At 37.6% G+C, this 15,506-nt stretch overlaps 1 protein-coding gene across 6 annotated transcripts in view; it reads left to right on the forward strand.

Annotated features, from left to right (window-relative positions):
- Positions 1–12,749, forward strand: part of LHX2 (LIM homeobox 2) — a 43,212-nt gene extending 30,463 nt beyond the window's left edge. For 4 of the 6 annotated variants that reach the window (XM_073639761.1, XM_073639760.1, XM_073639762.1 and 1 more), the window contains 2 exons: positions 8,294–8,499; positions 9,859–12,749. In XM_073639761.1, the coding sequence (XP_073495862.1) occupies positions 8,294–8,499; positions 9,859–10,146 (494 nt within the window). In that variant the 3' untranslated portion in view covers positions 10,147–12,749. The remainder of the gene's footprint in view (positions 1–8,293; positions 8,500–9,858) is intronic. The other 2 variants (XM_073639764.1, XM_073639763.1) reach the window with 1 other exon arrangement.
- The last annotated feature ends 2,757 nt before the right edge of the window (positions 12,750–15,506 follow it).

Genomic DNA, 15,506 nt, shown 5'->3' on the forward strand with positions numbered 1-15,506 from the left:
GTGAATGCAGCACTTATCGACCATTTTTCCTTGCTCTGTTTGACATAACAAAATCATTAGTTGAAGCAGCAGATTCTTTGGAGTTTATTCCACAGAATAGTTTGGGAGTGAACACCCTTCTCTCCGCGTTGCGAAATGAAATGATTTGGCGTAGGCTTGTGCCAGAGTACTTTGCAAGCAATCAACAGATTTCATGTGTCACTATTACAATAACAAGTTTTGCTGTCCTTTGGAGACAAGTCAGTTAGTTTTGGCTGCGGCTAAAGCTAGCTTTTATTTTCAAAAGCAATTGATTTTTTTTTTCAAGCCAGACCAAAGAACTGCTGAAAATTGAAACCCATTTTTTTTTATTTAAACCACATAGACTTTGGTTTCCAAGTTGTTTGCTTTGATAATGATAAAAAAAATAAATAATCAAATGTCCGGGTGAAGCAGGAAATGTTTTTGACAAAACTTTTTGAAAGTTTTTTTTTTTTTATTTCCAAATGTGACCTTAGTAATAGGAGCCCCCTGGAAGATCATCTGTGATTGAGGATGGCTGCTACAAGCTTATGTAATGTACGTTGTATCAAGCTACTCGTTTTCTTGTGTCTTGTGGAATGTGAAGTGATCAGATATTATGTGGCGGTTAATGAGTTAAGTACGGATCTTCATGGACAATTGCCAGCTGCTAAACTGTCTGGCAGCCTATCAAATGGCATATCTGGTTTACTCTTCGGCATGGAATACCCCTACCATCTATTATTTCCAGTAATTATTATTAATAACAACATCATTTGTCTTCTAAATTATTTTTCTTATCATCATTTGCTTTTTTTTCCTAAAGGGAGAGAAGTCGTATGACATATATACTGGATCACAAAATAAGCCCCTATTGGGACCCCCAGCAGTTAGCTGTGATCTGTGGGAACGCCTGGCTTTAAAGTATTCAATTTCCCCATAGTGCCACCACTGGGAAAATGAAGTAATACACAATGCTGTTAAAGGCAATATGATGTATAGGTAATATTGGCTGCATGGTTAGCATTGTTGGTTTGCAGCGCTGAGGTCCTGTGTTCAAATCCCACCCAATACAACATGTTTGCATGGGTTTCCTCCCACACTCCAAACACATGATAGTGAATTTAGATTGTGAGCCCCAATGGGGACAGTAAAGCTCTACGGAATATGTTGGTGTTATGCAAGCAAAATAAATAAATAATACAAGACATGACTAATCCTCCAGAGCAAGAGATACTTTGCACAACTCTGTTCAATATGTAGCAACTACACATTCGTTGCTATGTGAATAACCACATACCAAAAAAGGTTTTCTCAATAAAAGATATAATTTTATTAGTACATCAAGATAAAAATACTTAAGAAAAAATATATGGTGGAGGGGGGCCATATATAGGGGACGTTTCATAGTGAAATGTATAGGGAGTGGATGTAATAGAATTTACAGTGTTATCTTCCCAAAATAAAATGATAAATTTGCATATAGATATAGCAGCAGGATCATTAAATACACAAAACATTTCAAGTTATATTCCTTGAGAAAGCCACCTGGCGAAACGTACATTGGTCCTGGGGTGTATTATCATATGTTATTCCCTGTTCATCTGGTATGTCCGCTTGTTTGATATTTGCTGTGGTTCCCTTATACCTATAATCTATCCACTTGTAATTTTTTGGAATTGTAATTCACAACGAGGAAACGATGTCAGACAAGGGTTTATACAGGACGAGAATTATGAATGAACTGGTTCAATGATGATTGTTCCACTCCTCCTTTTTGCTTGTTTAATTGATGAACAAGCAAACAATCTCCATTTACGTTACTCAATCTTCAAAAGATGAACTTTTTTTTTGCTCGCCTACACAATTTTATTAACAAGCGTCTTTGGACACATTGTTCAGTTGCTCAACCCATGAACATGTAGAGTCACTGGTGTTAGAATCTTACAGATTATCGGCCAGTCTAAATGGGCCTTAAAATGAATCTCTCAGCAGGTTTTTCCTATGTAATCTGAAGACAGCAGGAGATAGAGGCTGAAACATAGAATTCAGGGATGTGTCACTTGTCAAAGTGCATGTTGTTGTTTACTAACTGTGAAGGATTTATCACTGTGAAGAGATTAACATTGCAATAGTCTGGCAACGCCCCCTCCTGTGATAAGCACCTCACTGTCTATGGACTTTATACACAGAGAGCCTGGTGTGGGCGGCGTTAGCTTTCTCAGCTCTGCTTCATTCTAAATCTAAAAGCTCTGATTGTGTCAGAATATGTCACGCCAGATGTGGGAAAGACTTAGTGCAACACATAGGGAAAAGGGAAAGGGAGCCCAGACACTAGGGAAAGGGGGAAGTGGAGACCTCCTAGTCTGGTCTAGCGTCACCCTGTCTCAACTATCGTCCCTATAATGCCTCCTCAGCAATCGCCGCACGCATGCCTCGCTCTACTCTCCCTGGCGTATGGCTATTGCTAGGGATGGAAGGAGATGAGCACTAGTAGGTCTCCACTAAACTCTATAGACAACAAGGGTGGACAAAACAGGGGAAATGGCTTAGCTTTAGATGAACTCCAAATAAGCACACGGCCTCAAGGTCCAGAGAGGACAAAGTACTTCTCCTGCTAAGCTTTACAAGTAGAAATGGATATAGCCGGCGACTCCCTTTCAGACACACCAGATATATATACACCCAGGCAGAGAGCTAATTAGCAAGAGAGAGGTACCGCTCGGACCTAAAGACAGCCTCTTATCTAAGAGGCTGTCTGCAATGCCAAACGTAGAGATCTCCTGCAACCCACTGCAGGGCGACAGTCTGTCACCTCTGACACACCCGTGACAGAACGACTGCACCCAGTAAACTAAGTGATACATCGTTGGATTCACGGTCTCTTTGCCTACATTATGCTGCTCTCAAATAAGGTAGCAAAAACCTGCTGACAGATTCCCTTTAAATAGATGATCAGTGGGAGTGCCAGGTGTTAGACATTCACCTAAGGATAAGAGATCATCAACAATATTATTTCCCTTGAGGAACCCTTTAACAAATCACACAATGGGGTGAGATGAAACTCTGGGACTACTCTGGTATCTCATCATTATGACTATGTATAAGACCACGATAATGTGGATATAGGGTACTCAAGTAGAATGTAGCGATCCAAAATAATACATATACGACGTTTCAGTCCTATAACACAGACCTTCATCAGACATACGGATCGCGTGTGAATGAAAAGAAACCAAGCAGAGAGAAAAATGACAGCAGTCAGTGTGGATGTATTATTTTGCATTGCTACAATTAAAACTTTTTCTGCATTACTATTTGGAGTGCCAAGTTTTTTTTACACGTGTATAAAAGACCAGGTTATATTTCACTGGTTCATGATATTTGACCAATTCTATAATTTTCCCTTTAAGAAGATCTTCAGTTAAAAGAGCTATTATCACATTATCAATAGTAGTCAGTTATATATAACCAATCTTTGCTGCACAGGGACCCTGTACAGTAAGTCTTTACTATGGAAACAAAGTGATGAGTAATTAGCTAGTAATTCGCTTGGCTAGTAACGGCTACTAAGGCTTCTAAATATAAAGGGCCAAGCTTATAAAATATAGTGCAGATGAAAAAGTGGAAACCATGGCCCACAATAAGCGATTTGATTATTTCACAATTTTATGGAAAATAAAAGTTGGCTTTTGAGAGGTTGCCCAATAATTCACTTTATTTATCGCTACATGTTAACGCTTACAGGACCGGATAATTTTTAATTTTTGCTCTTTAACTTTTTTCTTCCCTTCTTCCAAGACCCAGAACTTTTTTATTTTTCTATCGATATAACCATGAGGGCTCGTTTTTTTTCCTGGCACAAAAAATAATGACCTCATTCATTTTACCGTATCATGTACTGAAAAAATGGAAAAAAAAAATCCAAGTGGAGTTATATTGTGAAAAAAAAAATGCAATTCCGCCATTGTTTTTACAGCGTTCATTTTGCAGTGAAAAATGACCTGGTTAGAAGATTCTCCAGGTCTGTAGAGTTATGGTGATACCAAACTTGTAATTTTTTTTTTATATATTTTAGTAGTGAAAAAAAAATTCTGAAATTTGAAAAAAAAAGAAAAAATTGTTTGTATCGCCATTTTTTTGAGACCCATAACTTTTTTTTAAAATTTTTCCATCAATAAAGCTGGGTGAGGGCTTTTCCTTTTACGTGCCAAGCCATTGCTCCCATTTTGGAGTATATACTATATATTGTATCGAACGTTGGAGAAGACCCTGGTGGACCTATCTAGGCTGCACAAGATCGATCTTCTTACAGATCATTCATCCATCAAGTCGCCATGGCTTGAGATCAACCTGATGGTCCCTTGAAACCCCCCCCCCAAAAAACCTACATATTGATCACTTTCAATGCATTTTTGGGGGATTTGTGGTGCTTCAAAAACACAAATCTGGCATTTTGATTTTCTTTTTTGCTGTTCAATGTATGTGTTAAATCAATTTATATTTTGATAGGCCGGACTTTTATAGATGTGATGATAACAAATATGATTATTATTATTTTTTTATTTCTTTATTTTAAAATTGGGAAAAAGGTTGGTGGTGATTTAAACTTTTATTTTTTTTTTAATTTTTTTTTTATAGTTTTTAAAACTTTTTTTTTTACTTTATTTTTTTGTCCAATTAGGGGACTTTAACCTGTGATTTTTTGATACTGTGGTATTGCAGTATATAGTATATATCGCAGTTTCCCCTGAAGCTCAGCCTATAACCAAGATGGTGGCGATGGGGGCCATCATTAGGTCCCCGGCTGATTGACAGCGGCATTTAAATAGTTAAACAGCAGCAGTGTTTTACAGCCCTGTATGGAGAGTATACAGCTCCTGAAGGGGTTAACGGAGTGTTAATTGTCTGTCTGATAGGCGTCCAACCACTACTATTACCTGGATTGACTGGTTTTGGTCACCTCAGATAAGTGAAAACTAATCTGTTTTTGTTGCCCATAGTAACCAATCAGATTCTAGCTTTCATTTTTCCACACAAGCTTTAGCAATAAGAGCTGCGTTCTGATTGGTTGCTATGGACAACGAGGCCTGCTCTTCCTGTTTCTGATAATTTTAATAAATGAGGCCTAGCAGAGCTGATGGCCGTCATCTCATGATCCATTGACCTCTTTTATTGGCAATTGCTGAGTTTGTCCTTTAGCATAAATTCACTGTAATGCCAGTTTGTAGTTTTACCAGATGTATTATGAACAGACAATGACAAATTCAGCTCTGCTGCATCTGAATTACAATGACCATGGGCTCCCATGTTGCACTTTATACTCTTCACAGTATTATCTTGCATTCGGGAAGAAACAGTTTTGTCGGATGAATAGCAATAATGTGCATCCAGTAATCATCTAACGAGCCGCTCCGATTTTGACTTTAATCTGAGTATGCATCTGCACATAGTAAACGCCACATCACTTTTCTGATTTGGCATGTTTGTCCTAACTAACGTAAAATGCTTTTGGCACCGGCATAGAGAATTAGAAGATTATTCTGCATTATGCTGGAGCGCTATCCCAGCGGCATTTACATATCACACTATAGGATCTCTTTACAACGTGAAGCAGCTTCTTCTCAAGTATGCAGCGTTCCCAGCCTCTGTTGGTGTTACCTCTGCAGTAATGACGTTGCCCCATTTCTTTTGCATAATTCAAAAAACAATGAGATTCGTTGCTCCAAGAAATGATAATGATGTACAGATCTTACAGGCCAGCGTCCTAGATACTGAGCAAGAAATGTACGGTGATAGTACTGGATCATGTCTACCTAAGTACAAAGTACTAGCAACAATGACGGCCATTTACTGCTTTTATTATAGAGGGTTTATATGTATCATATAGTGTAATAGTATTTCCAGTTATCTATCTATCTGTCCATTATCTATCTATCTATCTATCTATCTATCTATCTATCTGTCCATTATCTATCTATCTATCTATTTATTCATCTATTATCTATCTATCCATCCATCCATCTATCATCTATCTATCATCTCTCTATCATCTATCTATTATCTATCTATCTATTATCTATCATCTATCTAATATCTATCAGTTATCTATCTATCCATTATCTATCTATCTATCTATCTATCTATCTATCCTCTATCTATCTATCTATCTATCTATCTTTCCATCTGTTATCTATCTATCTATCTATCTATCTATCTATCTATCTATACATCTAGCTATCATCTATGTATCACTCATGTATCTACCCATCCATCGATCCTCCTATCCATCTATCCATCTTGCCAATCCACCCACACACCCATCCTTCCATTTTCCCAACCATCTATTTATCCATGCATTCAGTCTATACTCCGTGGCCACTATTTATCTTTTTTTTTATCTTCATTAAATCATTTTTTGGCCATCTTGTTTTTCTTTTTGTGCCTTCAGATTTTGCATCAAATTCATCAAAACAAAAATCACAATGTAAACATTTAAAAATATTAAGTGGTGATTTTTTTGCCTCTTTTTTTTGCTCCTTTCCAACATAAAAATTTGCATGTTAGTCTTTAACAACGTATTAAAAAAACGGAACAATTTTGTACTCTACTAGTGTACTGGAGACATACAACAGGAGAGGCAAAAAGCCTAGACAGATAATCAAAGTCCATCATAGTGAAAAACTAAGAAACTTTATTCTTAAGATATATGTAGGTAGGTGGGATGATACAGGGAACAATAAACAAATGCACATAATTAAAAACAAGCACACAGGAGAGAGTACCCATATATAGCATATACAGTATATCGATTACAAAGATCAAAATCAAAGCATATAGTCTATGGATATCAGGGCCCTAACATTTTTTTCATATATACCCATGTAAATCTGGATGAAAGGACACCAATATTGTCACACATGTATGCATCTATTCATGTTAATCAAATGTAGGGCATACCTGAGGCAAGTGCCAATTACTACAGGGACTCAAACCTGCTCGCGTCCCCTGACGCGTGTTTCGGCATGAGCCTTTGTCAAGGGCTACAAATGCACAAAACATTTTGCAACACTTTGAAAGGTCTCAAATAAAGAGAATTAGGGTAACAAATCTGGATAACCAAAAGTAGGCCTATAATGCCTAAAAATAAAAAAAAACACAGGCAAAGCCAAATGAATTCAACTATCTATCTATCTATCTATCTATCTATCTATCTATCTATCTATCTATCTATCTATCATCTATCTATTATCTATCTATCTATCTAGTATCTATCTATCTATCTATTATCTATCTGTCTATCTATCTATCTATCTATCATCTATGATCTATCTATCTATCTATCTATCTATCATCTATCTATCTATCTATCTATCTATCTATCTGTCTATCTATGATGATACTTTACTAAAATTAATTGGTAAGTAAAGCTCGCAAATGACTTGGTACGCTTTATTAACTAAAAGGTAGAAGGCAGTTATGATTTTATAATTCGTGGTCAGAACACTATGACCTACACAGTTAATTTTTGGACAAATGATCAATAACAGGTCATCAGCATAAGACGGCATTAGAAATAATAGAACCTGACGTAAATGCAATATGTAATGCCACCCCCTTCTCCAGCCCAACCAGTATAATTAATTTTATATGTTTTGGGAATAATTATGAAAAAAACAATAGAAATATCATACAAACATAAAAGAAAACAATGATCTGGCATTGAAAGGAAACATTAAATGACAGAATTTAGTTGCAGGAAGGTTCTCAAGCAAAAGTGTCCTTGCTCTGCAGGAGGTAGGGGGCAGAATTTTGGGATACCACTTCCCAGGTTGTATTTTCTGTGTAGTTTACATGTTTTTTTTTGTATTTTAAGCAGTTTTGGCTTTTTATGGTTTGGCATCTTTGCCAAGTTGGCATATGGTAGTTGGGTGGGACCTGTAATCTGAAGACTGTTGAAATGTCATTATGTATTTATGAATTTCATTATCCACCAAAGGTGTTTTAAAGCAAAAGTCCAAGATGTTGTATTGTTCATGATTTTCCACTGTTGTGGTTTCCTACTCCCTGGATGTGTACTGCGTAGTTAGTTTGATTACTATGGTCACATGATATTTATTCCTCATGTGTCACAGGTGGATGAACTGAAGCGTATGCAGATAATTACCCAACCAAAATTTTCCAAGATTTTTCTTCTTTCTAATTCACATTCGTGGTACAATGAATTGTAAGAGAACTACAGTATTGTTTTGTTACTGCAGTTAATAACATCCCCTCTCTTATTTCTTGCTAGCTCTAAGCTGCAATGAAAATGATGGAGACCACATGGACAGAGACCAACAGTACACCCCCAACCAGAAAACCAAACGCATGAGGACCTCTTTCAAACACCATCAGCTGCGGACAATGAAATCTTACTTTGCTATTAACCACAATCCAGATGCCAAGGACTTAAAGCAACTAGCACAGAAGACAGGCTTAACCAAAAGAGTTTTACAGGTATATATAGAATATGTACACAATACCATTATATGTAATTCATATATAGAAATAGTACAGCGAGCGAAAAAAATCAAATGAATAAATATATATATAAAATAACTGATGATAAATGTTAAATTAGAATTTTGTACCACCTTATGTATAGTGGAATTCTATATCTTAATGAATGAAAAAACTACACACAAGTAGAAAAATGACTACTCAGTAAAGGTACGGGTATATATATATATATATATATATATATATATATATATATACAAATCCAAAAAATGGAGGCAACACTCCAATGTCGGATCGTGAGAAAAATGGATTTTAATCAGTCCATGCGACGTTTCAGCTCAAAATGGCACAGCCTTTCTCAAGAATTGAGAAACGCTGTGCCATATTGATCCAAAATGTCAAGTGGGCTGATCAAAATCTATATATATGTATATTTATATATATTTATTTTATCATATGAATGAATGGGTGCTTTTACTGTACCATGTGGTCTATTGAATCTACAATATTCTTTCTAGCTTTACTTCTCTGGTCATCCAAGTTGTCCAACGCAATTAACATTGAATGGCTACTTTATTAGAGACACTTGCCCTTTTCCGATTACAGCTTCCCTGCATGGAAATTAGACAGGTGAGCACAATCTGCAGTATAAAAGCCGCAAATTTTCGATGGGTTTTTCACAGTGTGAATCCATATAAGAACGAGAAAATCAAGCAATTTAAGCAACTTCGAATGAGGCATGGTCATCGCTGAAAGACATGTAGGGGCTAGTATTTCAGCCATCATGACTTTGTGGAGCTTTCTCATGCAACTCTTTTGATAGTATCATAAGAGTAGGTTGACCCAGGAAAAGCATCTATTGGAAAGGATCCAGTTGGGTAAACAACTGATCAACAAAAGCCGTCACAGGAGGATAAAAAGAATTGCAGAGATTCTGAAGGCCAGTATAACAGCCTTTTAGATGGATGTCTCTTAGAGATGAGCAAATCAATTGACAGGATTCTGGTCCAGTGTCCAGGTCAGTATTCCATAGCTGTTGGACAGGAGCCCTGTGAACTGCCTCCTACCTGCCAGCATTGACAGCTTTTCTTTTGATTAGCTGGCCTGGCGCGATATTATTGTTGCAGCGTGACGAACACATGACCACACTGATAAGCTGGAGATGCTGGGAGGTAGGAGACGGGTCACAGAACTTCCAGGTAGTGGCCATTGAATGCTGACCTAGCCGCTGGACAAGAGTCCTGCAAATGTATTCGCTCCTCTCTAGTGTCTCTAATATTGTGGAGATTTGGTGTATTATAATAATGATTCTTATCCAAGACCTACATATATTAATGTTTTTTTTTTTTTTTCTAGGTATGGTTTCAAAATGCAAGAGCCAAATTCAGAAGGAACCTTTTGCGGCAAGAAAATAATGGTGTGGACAAAACATCAGATTCTACTCTTCAAGCCGGGACTCCATCAGGACCAGCCTCTGAAATTTCAAATGCCTCAATGAGTCCCTCTACTACCCCAACCACATTAACAGACTTAACTAACCCCACCATGCCAACTGTGACCTCCGTACTGACTTCGGTGCCTGGCAGCTTGGACATACATGAATCTCGAAGCCCTCCACAGACAACACTCACAAATCTCTTCTGATGACTCTTCCTTTCTTTAAAGAAAAAAAATATTTTTAGTCGATTTCCAAGTGTATTTTATTAGAGACTTTGTTCAATGAATAATTTACATTTTTGGTGGAGAAGAATTCATTGTACCGGTGTTTTGATAAACTGAAGGATTGCTTGGAAGATGTATCTGCAACACAACATTTGTGTCACTATACAGTTTTGTGGACTAAACAAGGGAAAGAACCATTAATTTAAGTTGGCTGAATCTTCTGTATTCTCAAAGACTGTTACGTGCCTTATATACTGTCTTATCAACATACATTTTCTCTCTGTATATTTATGACCAGAACAAAATTGTTAAAAGTTTGTTACTTTTCAATTAGTCCTAAAAAAAAGTTACTTTGTTTTAGACATTTTTGGACAGAACTTTGCTCTGAGTGAGTAGTGTAAAATTTCAGCGTTTATAGATAATGTGGTGGTTTCTGTCAATGACTTGCAAAGTTTGCACTGGTACCTACATCCAGATGGGATTTTGGGGGACAACATTAGTTAAGGGGAAAGGAGATTTTTCATAGAGCTTTTTGATTTTTTTGAGGTTTGAAATGTATCCTAGAACATCTTAGAAGGTATTTCTATGATGTTCAAGTCATTGGTTTGACCCCGTCTGTTTTCAGTCCAGTACATTAGCTTATATGACAGAAGATAATCAGCTAGTTGGAGAGATGTATTAAACATGATGAACACTGATAAGAGAACAAATTAGCGAATAACATAACTAAAGGCCCAATGAAAGTGAGTCTGCCATTATGGTTGGAAGTTCACTTATTTTGCTTTAAAGCTTAGTAACATTGTTCACTGTGAAAACTGTTTTATAATTGGATTAAATCAAGTTATTTTCTGCAGTTAATGAAATATGTCACAGGCCACCAGTGATCTCCATATGAGCTATCAAGCTATACTGTATTAGTTGTTTATATACATTTCAGACTAGAAATCTACTCATGACTTAGGAATGTGTTGGACATGACTACAAGAAAGCTAATCTCCAAACCACCATACCTGACCACTCGAGAATCCACTAAAGTCTCACAACTAGAGATGAGTATTTGATTAGCACTACCTTGGTCAATCAACCTATCTGGTCCTCTGCGGCATGATCTTGTTTGCATTTGGCATCCTGACTGCCTGTGGGCCCTACTAGGTCTGGGTCCTACAATGCCACATGGCATTAGGCAGCATAGCCTAGTAAGTACCGGCACGATAGTAGGCTTCATGCTATGTTGCCTGGCCGAGGATGCCAGGAACGAAAGTGAAGACCGGCTTCCACAAAGAACTCGTCATAGGACGAGGGCAAATCGAATTGCTCATCTCAGACTAAAGAGGTTGCCCAGTATTAGAAAAACTGGAATGCTTTTTTTTCCCCAAAACAGTGCAACTACTATCTACAAATTTTTTGTGGAACCTCATTCACTTCAATGGAATTAAGCGCGATACAACTCACAACCTGTAGACAGATTTGGCGGTGTTTTTGGTAAAAATTAAAAGCAGTTATATCATTCTAATCCCAGAAGAACCCTTTTAGAATTTTCCCAGGGATCCCTCCACGAGGCTTTGATTAGAAACCCACATTTTGATTAGAAGAACATTATATCATCTACAACCCTCAATGAGTAACAATATGGGCTAAACCAGAACGCAATAGTTGTCTTTTAGAGTAAACCTGTCTGACATGCTCGGCTACGCGACGTCATGCAGAAAATTGCACTTGGTCATTTTACCGCACTTTTAAGAATACATGACCTGTAAATTAACTACATCATGTTTCTGACTTCTAACAAATCAAGTAGAACTGCGTACAACCATCCCATAAAATCTCCTAGAATGCAGATGTGGAAATTAAATAAAAAATAGGCACATGATACCACTCCTCAACTTAAAACATATCCCGTTCAGTGCCACAACTGCCCGAAACACTTTGGAATATGTTACAGGCCAGCTCCGACTCTGAGAGTCTCCAGAAGTATTTAGAAATGATGCCCTTTATAACTAAACTCCTAGTTAGTGTTCATTAATAATATTGATAAAGCAAATTCAAACCAACCTTGTATAAATTGATGACCTGTGTGTAATTTTTTTGTAAAGTTATGTTTGGTCTCTAAAAAAAAAAAAAGGTATAAAGCAGGAAAAAAATATACTAATAAACAAAAGCTGCTTCATTTATTTTGTTTTGGGCCCATTCCATTTCTTAGCACAGAGGTACTCTTGATTTTGGCTTTCTTTCAGATGTTGATCTATCATCTCCATTAAAATTGTTTACCACCTGATTGGCAAGTGGTTCGATAAAAAAAAATAATGGGGGCTGTAGACCAACAACGACGTGAGCCAAGATTACGGTACAGCTGCTTTAGAATATTGTGAAAATTTTCCCCTTATTTGTAATGTTGGATAAGGTCAGAACAATTCTGAGATGTTGTTGCATCTTTTGGATGGATAACTTTACCTCAGCAATGCGTAATTTTTAAGATAGAATGAACGTATGCCTTTTTTGTTCTTGTTTAATACAGAAACGTTAGTGTTCTTGATATGAAGAATAAATTTTGTCCGTGACATAATTCATTGTTGCAAGGAAGTGGATTTACTATTATTTCACCCATTTTCATTTTATATAATTTTACAAAACTTGTAACTTATAAAGAAATGCTGGAAAACAACTGGTCTTCAAATTTGTTGGGTACACACTTTATTATGAGGCTCAATGTTTTGAGGAATATTGTATATGTTAATATGTCAAATCTTTTAAAGCACCACTCCGGTGTTTTTTAAAATTAAATTTTACTGCTGGAGTGGTATCTCTATTGCATGCTCCCTGCTCTTAATATACTTACCAGTTGCTGTCTTCTTCTGTTCTCGGCACCGCTCCGGTTGTCTTCTGCTCTTTGTGACATGCCGAATTGCTCCAGTGTTTGCTGGTCGTCAATTCTCCATGTATGTCTATGAGAGCTAGAACGAGGCCTTCATAAAGTTACATTGAGAGCTTGTCATCGTTACTTCTGACATCCGGTCAGTCAGGATCTGCACTCACAAGATGGCAGAACAGGACTGGAGCGGTGCCGGGAAGAGCAGAAGACGACAGCTGATAAGGATTTAATTACAGGCAGGGACCAAAAATTAGTGATACCAAACCAGCGGTGAAATAAAAAAAAACTGCCAGATTGGTGCTTTAAATAGGCCGTCTGTTGAATGGATCCAAGAACGTTAGATTTCTGGGACCCCGACTTTTAGCTTTTATTTTTGGGGAAATGAACAGCAAGTGTCAAATTTCTCTGCTGAACCACTTCAGATGATAAGGTGCAATACAAATCAGTGTGCTGTCCACATAATATGCAATTATCCTACTCAGAGAGGAAAAGGACTTGAACTCTAGTACTACCTATTGGGGGTAGCAACCCTAAAAGTAAATATTGACCCTTTAACAATCCTTGTCACATGCAGGATAAAAAGCCAAACCAGAAATTCCATTTGCAGACACTTATTTCGGGGTGTTTGCCCCTCATCAGTGCAAAGCAGGAGATCTTATTTGGCTAAGTGAAAGGCCTTTGACATGGGGACTAATTTGGAATGCTTCTGCTTGTAGAGAGTGCCAATCTGGCATAGGGACTCTTATAGGCCATTCAATGCTCCTCTAGGAATTTAAATATGCAAATATCCTCCTTGGAGAGGAAGATGTTTATAACTTTATTGTCACCTATTGGTGGTAGCAATATTGAACCTTTAACGAAAAAGTCAGTATTGACCCTTTAATGAACCTTACCCCACTCCATGAGTCCAACATGAGTAACAGATGCTATTTGTAGACTCTCCTAAGTCTGGCTAATAGATGAATGGGAGATCTCCAAACAGTGTCGGATTGGGGTACCAAGGGCCCAACAGTAACATTAATTCTGGGAGCCCACTCTTTAGCTACATGCAAATATTATTGGCCAGGGATGGAGAATACTATTTAGTTTGGCGCAGCTGTTTAATGTATTTTCAGCCTATGCTTCCATAAAGTATTAAACAAGGTTCTGTATGCTGCTTTTGTCTGCATACAGTATAGTCCAGGGGCCCCCAACTTTTCTGACCTTGAGAGCCTCATTAAGTTCTGAGAGAGGGTCGCGAGCCACATCCATCTCCCGCCGCTCTCACAGTAGTGGTAACCAAAGCCCCCATTACAGCTATAATGATAACCAAAGCTTTTCCAGAGAAATCACTCCGAAGCAGTGTACCAAGATCCAGGGGTTCCCACAATACCCCCATTAAGTATTCTTCCATCAAGCACTCTCACCACACTGTCGCATTAAGCTTCAAGCACCTCATCTGAATGGTGGTATCATTCTGTCTCCAGTGTACCAAACTTAAATTATCTCTAAACCCATAAGACCAATATATGTGCATCTACTGTATATTTCCTCGTCTGTGCAGGGCTGCTCACAAAACTCACCGTTTTGCTCTTCATACCTGCTGGACCTGGAGCTAATGCAATAAGCTAGCAGACAGCCGTGAGCCACAGTTCATGGGACCGCGAGCCAGCCACATGTGGCTCACGAGCTACAGGTTGGGGACCGCTGGTATAGTCCATCAAGTGTACTGTGCCAAGCACTGTTCATGTGAGGTATCCACTGCTGCATAGGGGCCCACCAGGGGATTTACCACCTCCCCTGTGGGCCAGTCCATGCCTTTCTCCAAATGCTAATCTGGAATTCACTAATAGCATAGTTGCCAATTTCTCTATTAACGTCCCACTGGGAACATCTCCCATCACAACCAGAACATGCGGAATGTTTTGAGTGAGTTTTATGTAAAACCTATCCACCTTCAACCTAGGAGTCCAAGTAAATCCGGTACAATTGGCAGTTATTTGATAGGGTATTAGACATTTTATTTTATACAATATACAATATGACCCCTTTAACCAAGCACAGCTATAACCTAAAATGTCGAATCTTCACCTTTGCACAAAGTGAGCTATATTGTGTACTAAACCAGTGTCACCACATGAGCATGAAATTTCTGAAAGCACCGAATATTCAAAGATCTAATTGCACCTATAGGCATTAAACTTGTAACACATAGGTATTGTTCTCTAGGTGACTTGGGGACCAGATAGGGCACTGGGGTCCCAAAATTTTTGAAATATCAAATAAAACATGGATATTATCTACGTTAGAACATCTTTACTACTACTTCCAAAATCGCAATTAGTATTTCAAGTTACGCAGTATTAATTCATTTAATAAACATATATTTTTATTAATCTATAATAATTAAAAGGTTTGGGATTAAAAAATATATATTTTTCTTTTATTTTTTTAAATAAGGGACCAATTTATTTAAACCAGAAAACAGTAGTTA

This window comes from Phyllobates terribilis, unplaced genomic scaffold, assembly GCF_046119375.1.
Source record: "Phyllobates terribilis strain yellow unplaced genomic scaffold, ASM4611937v1 Scaffold_7__3_contigs__length_470593459, whole genome shotgun sequence".
Lineage (NCBI taxonomy): Eukaryota > Metazoa > Chordata > Amphibia > Anura > Dendrobatidae > Phyllobates > Phyllobates terribilis.